Below are 15,685 nucleotides of genomic sequence, written 5' to 3'. Positions count from 1 at the left end.
TTTTCCCATCTCCTAAGTGGTTTATGGGAGTTTGGCCCAAAGGACAAATTACTATATGACCTTAGAGAAAAAAAAGTCTTTATTATTAACCAGTTTTTTTGCACTGGATTATGTGCCTATTGGCCCAGACCGCTAAATAACATCTACACAATGTTTCTTTCATGTTTCAAGAATTGAAAATAACTGTACAAGGTTAAAGTACAAAAGTACACAAGACAGTGGACACGAAATATCCATGTATGAGCTCTTCCCATCTGCTGCTCGGTTTGAAAAGTAGAACTTTAACTAAAAAATACTGTCCTCCTCTATTTCTGTCAAGTTTAATGGAAGTGGGTATAACCTGATTACAACACTAACACCAGTATCACTAATCTGATATTTACAAAAAAATTGTATTTTTCAATAAATTAAAGTCAATGCAACACCCATGCAAGCTAGAATGCTAGCTTTTTGGTGAACAAGGACCCAACATGTGAACAAGAACCTTCCACAGTCTCAAACTTCAAAACAGCCTTTTTTGTTTGTTTTTTCATTTTTCAAACTGCATCCATTCCTCGCATAGAAGATGTGAACCCCAATCCCATTCCTCTTTGCGTGTGAGTCTGTGATCTTGCCATTTCATACTGTGCATCCAGATTTCTGAACACCTCCTCCTGCTGCTTCAGTGTTTTGTAACTCTCCTCATCCACGGAGCTGCAGCCAGCTTCATCCTCACTCTGGAAACACAACACAAACATCAGCTCTGGGCAAGTGAGGTTCACAAATTCTTGTAAGAGTAAGAATTCAACTATATGGGTTTACTGCTGCAACATTCTAGTGCAGATATTATCCCTCAAGAAACACACAGACCTTCACCCAGTTGATTTTTAAATTAAGTTCAACTTTAGATGCTGCTTTCGAGCTTAATAAATACTTAAAAGCTCTTAACTGCATCAGATTAACTTAAAATCTTTACTGGCTAAGATACAGTAAAATAAAAAGTGAAATCATTATCTTGCAATTAATAAACTTAACTACATATTTAGAATTCCTTACCTTAATGCCCATCAGTTTTCTGAATTTAACATTTTGGTCCTTGTTTCCAAAATTTAGTTTTTCCCATATTTCTGCAGATTGTGATTTATCCTGTTCAAATTAAAAAAAAAAAAAAAAGGTCACATTTTTACATAAGATTCCTTTAATAGCACAATAAAGCAGCAAACTAAAGAGTAGTACTCATGACAAGCCCATTCTGTACCAGAGCTGGAAGTAAAAAGTTTCCAAGTCTCACTTTCCTCCTGCAGCATCCTCACAGGAGCTTTTTGTGAGGAAAGCCTTCCTAACCATGATGCTCAAAACACAGATATGTTCCTTCCTTTGGCATTTCCAAAGGTCTGGAAGCCTGGCTGGAACTCAGGTTTGAAGTAAATTATGGAAAAATGAATTTGTTTATTGCAATTCATCAATATACAGCACAATTCAGGAAGAACTGCCCAGAGAGCATTCAGGGCTCTCCTGCCCTGCCTTTTGTCTCCCACCATTGCCATGGAAACTGGTTTGTTTTTCACATCTTATGGAACAGCCTGTAAAGGTAAGGGAGCTTGTTGTGTAACTGCTGCAAGATGGAAACCATCCTAACAAACACCTCTATACCAGAGGAACAAAAGACAAAAACACTAATATTAAAGTGGCCATTTTTTCCACAGTATCAGCAGGCAAGCTCTACTGAAATCCAGCAACTTTCTGAAAAAGGAACTGCCACAGATGCCTTTCTTACTTCACTAATTGCCAAGGCATTTGACAGAGCACAAAAGCCTGAAGGCTTATTTGTAATTTATGACTTTTGTTAAGGTTCATATTGCATTTCTCTGCTCCTGAAAAGTTACCAGCAAGGTCAACAGACTTGCCTTAGAAATTTGCAACTGGAAAAGACACAACCATCACATGAGAAATCTCCATAGTCCCAGAAAAGAGAGGTTATACATTCTATACCTCAGCCATGCCTTCCCAGTAAAGGGAGACCATCTGCATTTGTTTAGTTGCAAGCTGTAGGTAAACTCACAAAAATAACACAAAGATCCAACTATATCTCTAAAGTTTGATGACATTCAGGGTTTCCCTGAGTCTTGTGTCACAACTATTTATCACTGAAGGACTAATTATCTTAGTCCTTTCACTCCTAATCTCAGAATATTCTGAGTTGGAAGGGACCCACAAAGATCATCAAAGTCCAACACCTAGTTTTACTGAAGTTTTATTTCAGGCTGATATTAAAACTTGCTAAGAGCTAAAAGATGGAAATAACATTCATCAGCATGCTTAAACTGAGTCCAAGATATTCCAAAATAAGTTCATGAAGGAGAGAGAAGCCAACATTACCCCTTCCTTTTTGCCTTGCCAAAGCATCTTCCGCTTTTTCTCTTGCTCAGCAAATTTCATGGGGTTCACTGCGGCTGGGTTGTAATAGCTGGGCACAGCTATGCCAGTCTCTGCCAGTGCCTTGGCCTGCAGCGCTGCCATCTGAGCTGCCATGGCAATCTGAGGGGTCACTTGTGTCCCCGAGGCCAGCAGAGCGGCGACGTTGATGACGGAGCCTCCCGTGGCTGCGGCCGCTGAGGAAAAAAGGGAACTTGCTAGAAAGAACTTTGGACTTTGGGAAAACATCCCAACAAACACACAAAACCCAACCACCAACCTGCCCCAGAACCAAACAAAAAAGCCAAACCCCTCAAACACTTCCTTTTAATAAAAGTTGGAAGTGCACAGGTAACAAATGAATGATAAAATACATGTGATTTCTCAGCTAAGTTTTAGTAAACCAGAAACTACAAGTGGAACTAATGCAGCTTGTGGTTCTAAATATCCCTGAGCAAACAGCAGCCCAATGGCCATCAGGAAATCATTTAACAGCCCAACATACACTTTTCTTGTACACTCAGCAAATAAGAAGACATCCCAATCATTTTTATTGGGGTTTTGTTTCATATTTTTAGTTTTGAGTTTTTTTAACATTTCCTAGCTCTTGGTGATTTTCTTATTAACAATTCCATAAAGACAACCTGCCCATCTGCTGGATAAGACTGCAACACTCCTGTAACATAATTCTATCTATCTTCCACTCATACTAATGCTCAGGAGGAATTCACTTAATACACATGCACTACCTGCAGCCATTTCCTGTTGCTTCTGTTTTTCCACCATTTCCTTCTCTCTCTGCTCTTGTAATTTCTTTGCTCTTTCCAGCCTAGAGATACATGAAAATAAAAATATTTAGACATGCAAAATCAACATTAGGAGCTTATTCACATCACCTATCACTAAAATCACCACAATTTCTGACCTTCTGGCTAAGGCTTCCTGTGCATCCATAGCTGTGTTTCGTCCCCGGAAAGGCGGCGGGCTCGGACTCCGGCTGTGGCTCCTGCTGAACCTTCGGGGCTTTTCAATTCTTTTCTTTCGCTCTCTGTAACCAAATTTAACAGTTGGTAAAACAATGAAGGTACACACGCAGCTTAATATTTCATAAAGTATTTGATCACAGCTTTGGAAATTTGCTTTATTATTCATTTGGAGCTCTCAAGAAAAGCTTTCAGAGAGTTTATACTGCAACAGTCGCCTTGTAAGACCACAGAGCTAAAACTGAAGATTTCCAGCTGTAACAGAATGTGCAATTCTGGGTATTAATTTACTCTCTCATACTCAGGGTTCAGAACAAATAAATCTGCTCTAGAGTCTAAATCCTAAGGAAAATAATCTAATTTCTTGTAAAAATTGCAAGAGAACTTGAATGAATCAAGCCAGAAGAATGTTTTTTAAACTATAAGAGACCTCAAAGCACTGTAATTATGTAAATAGGAAGCATTTTGAAGAGGCCCCATTTAAGAAGTGGAATAGTACTTCAGGAAATTACTATTACTCTCCCCTCTGTATCCTCTTCCTTAAATGTGCTTTGAGGGACTCTACTAAGCTGAACATTTGATTTGTCTTGTGTTTCTTGTGGGAAAAGAACCCTGAAGCATGAATCACCTGGAGCCTGACCATCTGAAAAGAAAGAATGCATTTTTAAGCAAAATACCAAAACATTCAGTTCAACTCTTCTTCACTAACCTTCTCCCCACCTCCTTCCAAGCAAGAGATATTTTTAGGACATCTGTATCTAATCCCATCTAAACAACAGCTACCCAAAACACATTTAAAAAGTGCTAGTAGCAGCAGTTCTCTGTGCCAGGATCATCAATATCTGCAGTACAAGAGCCATGGGTTTATCCCAGTTTAAGCCTCGTTGACACTGGTGTTTCAAACAAAGAAGGCTCAACAAAGGTTAATTTACAGGAGATATCACTCACACTTCCCAGATCTGCCATAACCAGTAATTTGATATGCACAAAGGTGTTTCTGTAATTTTTTAACTTAAATGTTACTATCATTCATTTGGGGCAACAGCTAGCTAATGGCTAACTTGACAACAGCCACTTTCCATGGCATTCAGATATTCTCTTTCTTCTGTTTGCAACCTGGACAGCATCTACAAACACCACGAAATGCAGACTGAAGTTATAAAAAGATCCTTGTTTACATGACAAATCTGGTAGAACACAAAGGAGGCAAGACTTATCTTTTCAGAGAAGATGACAAGATGCAGATTCAGGCACTGGGAAGTGACAGATCTGCATTCCTGAGATAAGATGTAATGCCTGTTTCAAAGATACCTTCATTTTTCCCGTGCTGACTATTGTTGTTTGGTCTTGTCTTTGGTCTGTGATGCTTTATTGCACTGGTAAACATCAAGGAAATAAATATTTGAGCTTTTGTACTGAAGTATTTCCATTTGAAACAAGCAGCTGCTGTCACGTTTTCCACCTAGCATTTAATCAGAGCCAAACCACTGAAGAACTGCCAGGAGGTTTTATGCCCTTACAAACCAAAAAATTGCTTTAAATGCCCATGAGAACAAATCCCCTGAAAATCTGAGCTTGACATTATGCAAAGAAACATCAAGAGAAGGTCAAGCTCTGCTGTTTACAAATGCTTCTCTCACAGCCTGCTCACTGCAACACAACAAAAACTGCATGTCAGGAATGAGGGAATTCCTTTCACAGGTGAATTTTAACAGGGTAGATTTCCACATCACATTTATCTGGCTTGTGCAGAGTTTGCCTTGATGATTGCCCCATAAGTCACCTTTTCCAGGCTTTGTCTGAGCCCTGAACTTGATGAAGTGTTCTAGCTCCAGATAAAAAAAACTTATGCCTCATTTACTTCCATTCTCTAGGATTTGTGAGACAAAAACATAACTTAAAACAATTCTTGCAGTATGTCCACCAGCATCCCACAAGGCCTGTTCTCAGTTGGAGAAATGCCTAAGCTATGATTATCCCTTAGTTTTTCTTCCCACATTTGATGTTCTGTTTCAGGTAATTTGAATTCCACTGCAGAAGCCAAAATCTATACTGGGACATGAAGTTTTCATGGGGCCATTACACACAATGTTCAAAGTGACTTTTAAACAGAGAACATTATCCACAGTAAATGGAAAAAACAGGGAGCTGAAGCCTTGCGCAACATGCTGAATGTAGCTTAAATACCATCCATTAAATGCAAGTAACTGTACCAACTGCAGACCCAGCTCTACTCACCCCAGCTCAACGTTTGGTAGAAAAGTGTATGTCAAAAACATGACAAACCATGTAATTCAACTACTTCTTCAGAAAGGTAAGTCTTCTGAACACTTTCACAAAGGATGTTGTAGCCTTACACGACTGTGATGGTTAAGACTCCAATGTTCCACTGTAATGCTGAGTAGTCATAACCAGTCATAGAACAATTAAAAATATTCTCATGAAAATACTATTAAGAGAACTGGAACAGTCAACACTTTCTAGCAGCTCTGCAGGGACACTGATTTTCTTTCAAACTACTTTCAACAATACATCTGTAGCAATCATTAAGTTGAATTTCAGCTTCACCATTGAGAAAATCCTACAGGGTATTAAGAATGCAAAGATGATACACAGACTTTACACCAAAATACTGAATGCATTATCAGTATTGAAAAACATTAACTTCTATACAGTGATGAAAATGGCAAATCCAGCATATCCCAGGTGAGGTATGGAATCTCAATTCTGTCTAACAGACCCAGACCAAGCCACTATGGGTCTGGATCAAGTGCTTCTAGAATTTAAGGAAGAAATCAAAGCACTCGGGGAGAAAAACTAATGTGATAAATATTCTCAAGCTGCACTTGACAAAGAGGAGCTGGTAATCACTAACACTGAAGAGTACATTCATATCAGAAATAATCCATCTGAACCAACATTTATCCTAACACCACACCAATTGCCACTTCACAGAAAAACATTAAGTTGACTTTGTGGAGCTCATCAGAATTAGCTTCTGATCTGTGTATCTGTTCTGACAGCCAGTGATTCCCAGTTAAACCTTCCTTTTACCTTATGTACACCAACTGAAGGGATAAATACAGCAGTATGCCAACCACACTACTATTGTATCAAACACAGGAAAGGGTCACCTGTATCTTATTCTACACTTCTTTCCACTTAAATACTATTGCTAACAAGAAGTCAGACTATGAAAAGCCAAGAGCTTGATGCTTCAGCTGCCAAGGATAAATGTTTCTGTAAGACCAAGCAAACCGCCCCGTCCTGAACCCGCTCTCAGTACAGATGAGAAAAAGCCAAACACATTTAACTGCACTGAACAGTCACGAACTGGTAAACCCATCACATCAGCCCACAACAGAATGTCCAACCAAACATCACCACGTATATGGAACGTAACACTTACCTGCTTCTGCTCCTAGTTCTGCTTTTACTTCTGCTTCTATGTCTGTGTCTAGATCTTGATCTAGAGCGAGATCTGATCCGTCGCTTTCTCTCTCTGCTGCGGGATCGGGATTTTTTCCTATCACGACTTCTACTACGATGACGTCTGAAACACACGCCCCAAATTCTTACACATGTTCTTGTACTCAAATGCAGTTTGTGCTTAAGGACTTACACATGGATTCATCACCACAGGGCAAAACACATCAGGCAGAATGGGGAGACTACAAACTACACGTGGAAATGCTCAATGCCTAGAACAGGTTAAGCTGTAGGTCTAGAGGATGAAATGGAAAAGGAACCAAACCCACCACAAGCCACAACTGAGCTGCAGAGTTTCTGTAAATAACCATACTCATCAACACTGCTATTTTTAGTTGTTCATTAAAGTGTACACTTTAAAACAAATACAAAGCCAAACTACTCTGATGCAGGAACCTTAAATGCAAGGCAACACAACCCTGCTCCTCTCCATGGTATTCTGAGACCTTTGGGAAGAGGTGCCCAAGTTGCAGCCTGTGAGTCACATCCAGTCCCTCAGCCTGTCATTAGCCACAGTTTGTTCCTCGCTACCCTGTGTGTTGCACATCCCTCAGCTACAAAGGGAGAAGCTCTGCTGGCAGCAACCTGCTTGTCCCAGGCAATTTTCCTACCCTCAGAACATGCTGGGTGGGCTACCAGGCAAGGGGGACTGGCCAGGACTCCCTCTGAAGAAGCTTATGATTTAGGAGGTAAAGAGCCATTTCACTGTAAGATGTATTTGCTTTCCTGTCACTAACAATAAGGTACATTTAATACCCTACTATTTTCTATACCAATTATAAATGTGAGATACATCCCCATATAAAGTCTTAGTTATTTTGCTGGCTACTTTGAAATAAAAATACAAAATTGCACTATCTACAAATGCACTACCCTGTGAAAACTGAAACATGCAATATAAACTGATGCTTTACACTAGGTCAGGAATGGAACTCTACAATCACGCAATAACTTACCTTTCCCGAGACCTGGATCTGGAATGACTCCTCCCTCTGGATGACTTTCTCTCTTTGCGTTTATGCCTCTCCTCACCATTTTCAGATGAATTTAGGCTATCTCTTCCCTTGTCAGAAGAATGCTCTTTGTCATTGTGATCTTCAGATTTGTGCTTCTTGGAGGACTTCTCTTTGGATTCATGTCTTCTTGCCTGTTTTAAGAAGAAGTTGGTTCTTTCAGGAAAATAGTGCAACAAAGAGAGTTAGTATGGGTATCAGAAGGTAAAAATGCTAAGTTGTGATGCAACATTAGTAACCTTAGGAGTGTGACTCAATCATGAGCCACGGCTGCTTTACCTAATGCCACCAACTACCCAAAGTTGTAAATGCACACTATAATTTTTCCCCCTTTTCCCTCCTCCCACTGTCTAGAAAGGATTTTTAAGGTATCCATCCAGGTATCTTTACAATGCTTCCATATAAGACTCACAGCATTATAACAAAAAAAACTGTCATTTTCAGTTACTGTCTCCATTCCAAGCACTTAAGTACCTATCTTAAAGAACCTGACAATTTATTAATATATATATATAAACACAGTTGCAGTGATTATTTAATATTTGCCTGAGTTTCCATGTAGAAAGTTACTAAAATCCACACGTTGTTCCAGACAAACTATTTTGCTTTTAGAACCAAAAAATCTTCTAGTCATCATTAGGTAATTATTTTCTAGATCAAAACTCTCTTCAGTAACTTTCAACAGTTTTTACAAAGCAAAGTGATAATTTACATGACTGACATCCCATTTTTAGTATTTCAAATGAACATGCATCACTCAGACTTCCCACAGTAGTTTTAAATTACAGCTATGCTGCTCCACTATACTGCAATTCCTTCCTGCAGTGCCTCTTAAAAAAAAAAAAAAAAAAAAAAAAGACTCCTTTTTATAGCTGCAATGCCAAAAATATTTAGCAAGGTCAGGCCTGATTTTTGCCAGTACTTTCCTTAGAGACTAAGTCGTGACATCAACACCCTTTCTTAATATACCCAGTGTGTTTTGAATCCTTTCTTGCATAAAAGCATGGCCCACTTAAGTCTTATGTTTAAATAATGTTCTGCTCAAGTCACAAACTAAGCACGATATATTCATTTTAAATAAATCCCAATTATTCAGAAATTGTTTGTTTGGTTTTCTTGCTTATCTAAATATGTTAGCTACTCATAAAACCTTTTCTTCCATCAGAGCTCTTTCTCAAATGAGTCTGGAGAGGATTCTATAATTGGTTTTTACCCATTTGCCCAAGCTTAATACTTTATTCATATGTATCCATTTCTAAATATGTTTGATTATTGTTCTTCAAGTAAGCAAGAATATTAGATAATTTTCCTGCTTTCGCAGTATTTTATTCTTAGCTCCTTTAATAATCAGTTCTTATATCTGAGGCTACCTGGACACTAATTTTAAGTATATATATATATATATAAATTGTTCTCACATACATACTAAGAAGAATTACTGATATTCAGCATTTAGTCTACAGACAGAGCTTAATCTTGCAAATGAATGACAACAGTACATCTACTGTGGGAGATCATTTCTCATCTGTTCACTCTGCAAAACTGAAAAGCTGCTAATTGTGTAAGATTAGATCCAACAGCCTGGCAAAGCACTGGACAGGATTTTAAACACCTTTTTTTTTTTTTTTTAATAATTAAAGAGAGTCTTAGAATTTTTTTAATCACATTTTCCAGACACACACTTAGTAATAAAACCACCATTATATCCCATAACGGATTTAAGATATTTTTAAGGGAAATATGAGTTTGAATGACTAATAGTTACCTTATCATGAAGTAGGCTTATAATTTTGCTATCTGAGTCTGCAGCGTCTTCAGTTCAGTCTCTTCGCGCATTAGCACGCTGAGTATGATTTATTATAGAAATGTTATCATGTGAGCTAAACAATATATTATTCAATTTCACAAAAACTCGCCTAGATTTTTCTTTCCTTTTTTTTTTTTTTTTTTTTTAAACAGAGCTTCCATTGGAATGAGGGAAGAAGTTCCTGACCCAGGTTTGAGTTTATAAAGTGCCTTATCTGTTCCAGCCTATTGCCCCACATGGCTTAAGCTTCTTTATGACTATTTCGATGCTCCTGGTTTGCTTGTTTCAGCTCTTCTCCGGTGTGTGAGCCAGTTATTTTTAAGGCATTATTGATGCTGTCTCTTCTCACTCCTCTATATATTCACACACACACTTATTAATTTATTTTAAGAGACAGCCCTCTCAAATTTTTGCTGCTACTGTCACATTTCCAGCTGACTCAGCTTGCTTGTCAAGCTATGACAGCCTTCACAATTAAAGGATGCAATAAACAGAGCTCAGTCCGATGGCAAATTACTTTTAATACACCTAAGCAGACAGGTATCTATTATTCAAAGTCCTGAAAACTGACCAGGAACAAGGCCACCCAAGGCTTTTGGATAATGGAAGCTCTGTAAAAGTGATCAAGAACACCATTCTACTTCTCCACATGAACTCTCTCTTTTGGATGTTTCCACAAAAATTTAAAAAAAAAAAAAAAAATTAAGTTACTAGTTTCTGAAAGCATTTTCTATACAACTATTACCTTGTCAACATGATGGCTGCAATCATGCTTCACTATGAAAGGCTCTCCATATCCATTTTTAAGCTTAAAGTTCTCAATTTCTTGTACTTACCATAAAGTCATTTATATAAGTTTACACACATGTGCATTACTATAAGATACTTTTTAAGATGTACAATTACCTAAACGCTACAAAGTGTTAATTACCTCTTTGCTTCTGCTCCGGCTTCTGTGTTTTCTTCCTTCAGTATCTGGAGAAGAAAACATTTACTGTCATTTACCAAGATAAAGAGGAGATTACCTGGCTATAATCTTTCTAGCCCCTTTCAATTATTCCATCCCTTAAAGTCAAGATTTAAAAAACAACAGCACTATATGAATATTTACTGCAGAAAGCAATCTCTGGCCTTAGTCCCAGTGCTTTGCATTTATTTAAGCTCTGGCAGTGAAAAACTAACCCACGTCACCCTCCAATCATGTTCTTCTGCCAGATAACCTTATTCTTGTTACAACTATGCAAAAGTATCCCAGTCTATGCTTTTCTAAAAAAATGAAACAAAATGAGACAGTTTCCTGTTTGGTGCAGTGTGACCATATCCCCCCTCCCTGATCCCCTCAATACAGATAAGACCCTTTTCTTCAACAGTTTCAATATTTAAGATACACCCCAAAGGTCAGTAGATCCATTTTTCCCCAATTCTAACAAGTTACTAGGGCTGTCTATTTTTCCCAAAATTGCTTCTGAGAGAATTCAGCTCCACAAGCAATTTGCTCCCATCGAGTCCATACCTGACTTCCGCCTTCTTTCCCTTGACCGCGAGCGTGATCTCGAATAATGATGCTTTGATGTTCTGGGAGAACTGGAGGCATCTGATTGTTCCTTTTTCTTCTCTCTTTCTGGAGAGGATTTTTCTGGGACTACCCCATCTCGTTCTGTATCACTACCCTACAAACGAGGACAGAATTATTCAGAAACAGAAGCTTAGGACTGAAAAGCAAGAAAAAAAACAATTTACCTCATGCTTCCTCTGAAGATATAGCTGATTTTTTTTTTGTTGTTAAGCCAATGCTGTATTCACCCTTAGGTAATAGTTTTATAGACTTGCAGTGAACTGTGTAACTGAAAATGATTTTTCAACATTTTAATAAAGAGAACTGGTGTAAAGTTCACACTTTGCTCTCTTACTACATTAAACTGTACTTTTTCCATGTACTTCTGAGAGTTTCAGTAACACTGAACTCTGAGGCGGTTTTCTCTAAATGGTGTTTGTAGGTCAATTGCTTTTTAGCATTTCCATGACCAGGTTTACTTAAGGTCAATGCTGTCCCAACAGACCTGAGTGACCGTTTGGGCATTACTGAAGCACAACACAGAATTCCCAAAGTTCTGAAGCACAGAATGAACTTTGAAGGAAAATGCAGGAAGGTGCACTGTGTTAGGGTTAGACAGTTCACTCTGCAATGAAGAAACACCTCAACAGCAACTCTGCAAAAAGATTTATTTGTAGGAGACCACACACAGGTCACTTACACCTGTTCCAAGATCACATTTTTACCAGACAATGAAAACCAAGATGTTCCCTCCACTCCCTGATCTAAGAGGATTAAATCCAAAAACTGGTTTTGTAAAATCAAGATACTCTGTGACACAATATGTGAGAGGTAAATGAGTACGACTGATGTACAATGCACTGAAAGGAACAGAGTATAAAAAGCACACACTGAGAAGGTGAATGTGCTCTCAGTAATGATTTTAGAGCTTCACTGCTTCTATCTCCATAATCAAACCTTCTGGTCAACGTGGGGCTGCAGAAAATGTCACTAAGGACATTATTTGGCCCAGAATTACTATTCAGAAAGACAATTTAATGCAGCAGAGGACTTGAATTTGTCGTTTTCCACCAGCTGCAAGTGGCAGAATGGTTTCCCAACTGAACAAAACAGGAAAACCTCTCAAATGCTCACTTTATATCCATTGCTTTGAAAACAAAGCAGCTACTTTGTCTTAAACCACAAGAGACATTATAAATTGTCACTAATATACTGTGGACTAATAGCAGACTTTCTTCATGACACACTACAGGTAAATATCTGGATTTCTATTTCAGCTACTACAGTTTACATTTTGAAGTTACTTGAGAAGAATGAGTATACCATCTACGAGTGTAAATCAGGTGGCATTTAAAACACACTATCCAAGTGAAACTGAGCCCACTGCCACAATTCCCAAGGCTACCAATCTCATTATTTACACAGTGCTGCTCATTAGTGTCCTTGTGCTCTGCACCTGAGGGAAATCTCTGCCCTACAGAAAAAAACAGCAATTAAAAACCTGACAGAATTCACTGAGATTGTTCTCAGTTCTCACACTGGCACCAGGCTCAGCCTTACCTTGAATAAGGCCCTCACCTACAATTTATAGGAACTTCTAAATATAGTAGTAGTATTTTTAATCTAAGTGCAAAACCAAAGTACATAATTAAAGTCCTTTTACAGAAAAATGTACCTTACTCTTAACGGTGTAAGCTATAACAAAAAACAAAGAAAATTATTAAAAAATAATTAATTTTCTCCAGAAGTTTAAAGTCCACTTGGCTCTGTTTAACCACTGATCAAACTTTAAAGACAAGAACTTGAACTACCAGATTAGACACCGAAAAATCCTTAAAGTCAGCTTTAGAAAGTTTTATCACTTTCCAGCCCTGCTTGTTTGTTGGTTTTGCGATTTTTTTGCACTCAAAAACTATTTAACAACTTTTGAAAAAATCAACCACATCAAGTTAACTCTTTGATAACTCTGATTCTTTAACACAACCAGAAGCTAAATATCTTTGTACGTTACCAGATCACAAATTTTTTTTCAGAGACAATAAATCCACTTAGGCCCTGTTTGAACATGAGGGGCCAGTGGTAACTACAGCAGAGGCGTTTCCCATCGATATTAACCACAAAAAGCAGGATGGGAGCGAATTAAAAAAAAATACAAAAACAAACAAAAAACAACATGTGACAAAACACAAAGAAAACGGGCGAAGAAAATGAGAGAAACGGAAATTTAGCATGGCACAGACACCAGGTCGCTCCCCTCACAGGGAAGCTTCGCCCCACACTCCCTATGAGAAACGCCAATACGACCACAGCGCTTCTCCCCAAAGCCATGGATCCACCAGAGCTCAGTCCCACGGAATCTTCTCCTCTCCCCAAGCCCCGAGGAATGAAACAGAAACTTCTGGAGCCGGGGATTGAAGCGGTGGGCGCAGCGCGGCCGCCCCTCCCCGAGCCCATCATGGCGCCGCAGCCCAAGGCGCGGCGGGCGCCATTTTGTGCCTCCGCGCACACGGCTCCCGGCCGGGCCCTCCCCGCCTCTGCCCCCCACAGCCCCTTCCCCGCCACCCTGGCCCCAAAACCCGGCAGCGACCGCCGCTCACCGCCATGACCGAGCGCCCGGGCCGCCGCCCCTCAGCAACGTCCTCGCAGGGCTCGACCTCCCTCGGCTGCGCGGCCAGAGCGATCGCGCGGCCCCGCCCGCCCTCACTGCGGGTGCCCGGATGTGGCGCCGGGGGGAGCGCGGGGGAGCGCGGGGCGTTGTGGGCCGCGGAGGCGCCTTCGCCTTCGCCGAGGTTTGGCCGCAGCCGCGACCCGTGGTGCTCCCGCCAAATTGAAATCCGGGAGCGCTGAGGGGGCGCGGTGAGAGGAGTCGGAGGTCCCTGAGGGCTCGGGAGTGTCACCGGTGAGGGGGCCGGAGGTCCCCGAGGGCACGGGAGTGTCACCCATGAAGGGATCTGCGGTCCCCGAGGGCACGGGAGTGTCACCCATGAAGGGATCTGGGGTCTCCGAGGGCACGGGAGTGTCACCCATGAAGGGATCTGGGGTCTCCGAGGGCACGGGAGTGTCACCCATGAAGGGATCTGGGGTCTCCGAGGGCACGGGAGTGTCACCCATGAAGGGATCTGGGGTCTCCGAGGGCACGGGAGTGTCACCCCTGAGGGGTTGGGGTCCCTGTGGGCATGGGTTTGTCACTCCTGTCAGGGGCAGTGGTTCCCTAAGGGCAGGGATGGGGGTCCCTGTGAGCAGGTGGACAAACCTGTGGCGTTTGTCACCAGGAGAGGGATTGAGGGTCCCTGAGCGCAGGGAATCTGTGTTCCTGTGAGCAGGGGGTGTTCATAGCATGATGGGGAGACTAGCAGTGAATTGAGTTGGTGAAATCTCTTCTCCCCAAGCTGCCTTCAGCCAGGCCGGGATCCACACTGCTCGCCTGGCTTTAAACAAGCTGTTTATTCTCCCAGCCCTTCCTCCTGACACAGTGTCCCCATACAGTAACAAAACTAATTACTTACCTGTAGCCACGTAACTTTGTAGAGTTTTCTGCTCTACACCGTGTTCCTGAAATGTTTATCCCAGGCAAAGATGTGGAATGAGATCGAGCTGCTGTTGAACGAGGACACAGGGCAGCTCCCGGTGGGGCTGGGCCAGGAGTGTGGCACTGCCTTGTACCAGGTGGATACACTGCTGCAAATCTCATCTTCAGAGAAGGTACAACCCATCAAAGCTGTGCTTTTGTCTTTGATTAATTTGTCTTTTTTTCATCTAATAATTACCTGGTCTCCTTTGTCATGTTTCTGGAGTGTTCCTGTGTGAAACAACCTTTCCCTTCCCAGGTCTCTGGGAACCCTCAGCTCCATGCACACAGCTCCAGGGATGGCAGCGTTGTTGTTGTTGACAGATCTGTGGCACTTCTGGACAGCACTGGGCTATCTCTTCTGATGCACATTCAGTTTGGTGAGTTCTTTCCTTTGGAATTCCACTTGGCAGGTGAAAACTGGCTTTTAAAATATCTAGGTTTGTACAGGAAAGCATAGGAACTATCTGACTAGCCTGTAAAGGCAAGCATTATTACAAATACCTAAGTAATAAGAAGTGATTTTGGCTTCTGAAAACAATGGACTATTTCAGTACAATGTAATTAGAATCCTTTCTAACTTCTCACTGAAATGGGAATAATGGATACCAAAACCACTTCCTGTAGGACTCTTCCCATATTTCATTTAGTCAGAATGACTTGTTTTGAAGAAATCTGGGACACTGTGTTGTCCAATTCTTGCGTTAATATTTATTCATAAAACCCATATCTTAATATCTGGCATTTTGCCATGAAACTTTTCAGATACTAACGTGGATGTAGTGGATATGTGTCAAGACAAACAATTCCTTGTGGTTGGTGAGAGAAGTGGCAGTTTACATCTTATCCACATCCCATCAAAACAAACCTTGCTAA

The 15,685-nt window shown here is 40.6% G+C and overlaps 2 protein-coding genes across 3 annotated transcripts in view; one reads left to right on the top strand and one right to left on the bottom strand.

The window, feature by feature from the left end:
- Nucleotides 1-61: 61 nt before the first annotated feature.
- RSRC2 (arginine and serine rich coiled-coil 2) lies at nt 62-13,958 on the bottom strand. 2 transcript variants are annotated; one of them, XM_021544622.2, is made up of 10 exons: nt 13,839-13,958; nt 11,200-11,356; nt 10,618-10,661; nt 7,823-8,013; nt 6,787-6,930; nt 3,320-3,442; nt 3,144-3,223; nt 2,359-2,591; nt 1,036-1,125; nt 62-716 (listed from the first exon to the last, which is right to left on the bottom strand). In XM_021544622.2, the coding sequence occupies exons 1-10, from the start codon at nt 13,842-13,844 to the stop codon at nt 537-539; spliced, it is 1,248 nt and encodes a 415-aa protein (XP_021400297.1). In that variant the 5' UTR covers nt 13,845-13,958; the 3' UTR covers nt 62-536. The 2 variants fall into 2 exon arrangements, with proteins under 2 accessions (XP_021400297.1, XP_021400298.1); XM_021544623.2 differs by lacking the exon at nt 13,839-13,958 and adding an exon at nt 9,645-9,722 and having other exon boundaries at nt 7,823-8,035; nt 11,200-11,263.
- An 859-nt stretch (nt 13,959-14,817) lies between these two features.
- KNTC1 (kinetochore associated 1) overlaps nt 14,818-15,685 on the top strand; it is a 29,769-nt gene continuing 28,901 nt past the window's right edge. The window contains 1 exon segment of the mRNA XM_031506275.2: nt 14,818-14,943. Coding sequence (XP_031362135.2) covers nt 14,818-14,943 — 126 coding nt within the window.

This window comes from Lonchura striata, chromosome 18 (genome assembly GCF_046129695.1).
Source record: "Lonchura striata isolate bLonStr1 chromosome 18, bLonStr1.mat, whole genome shotgun sequence".
Taxonomy (NCBI): Eukaryota; Metazoa; Chordata; class Aves; order Passeriformes; family Estrildidae; genus Lonchura; species Lonchura striata.
This window is presented reverse-complemented; position numbering and strand designations above follow the sequence as displayed.

Excerpts from the sequence above, each read along its gene's own strand:
- RSRC2 (XM_021544622.2), bottom strand. Across the intron at positions 2,592-3,143 it reads GCAACAGGAAATGGCTGCAG|CGGCCGCAGCCACGGGAGGC; the intron begins GTAGTGCATGTG and ends TTTTTTCCTCAG. Across the intron at positions 1,126-2,358 it reads GGCAAGGCAAAAAGGAAGGG|GATAAATCACAATCTGCAGA; the intron begins GTAATGTTGGCT and ends TAATTTGAACAG.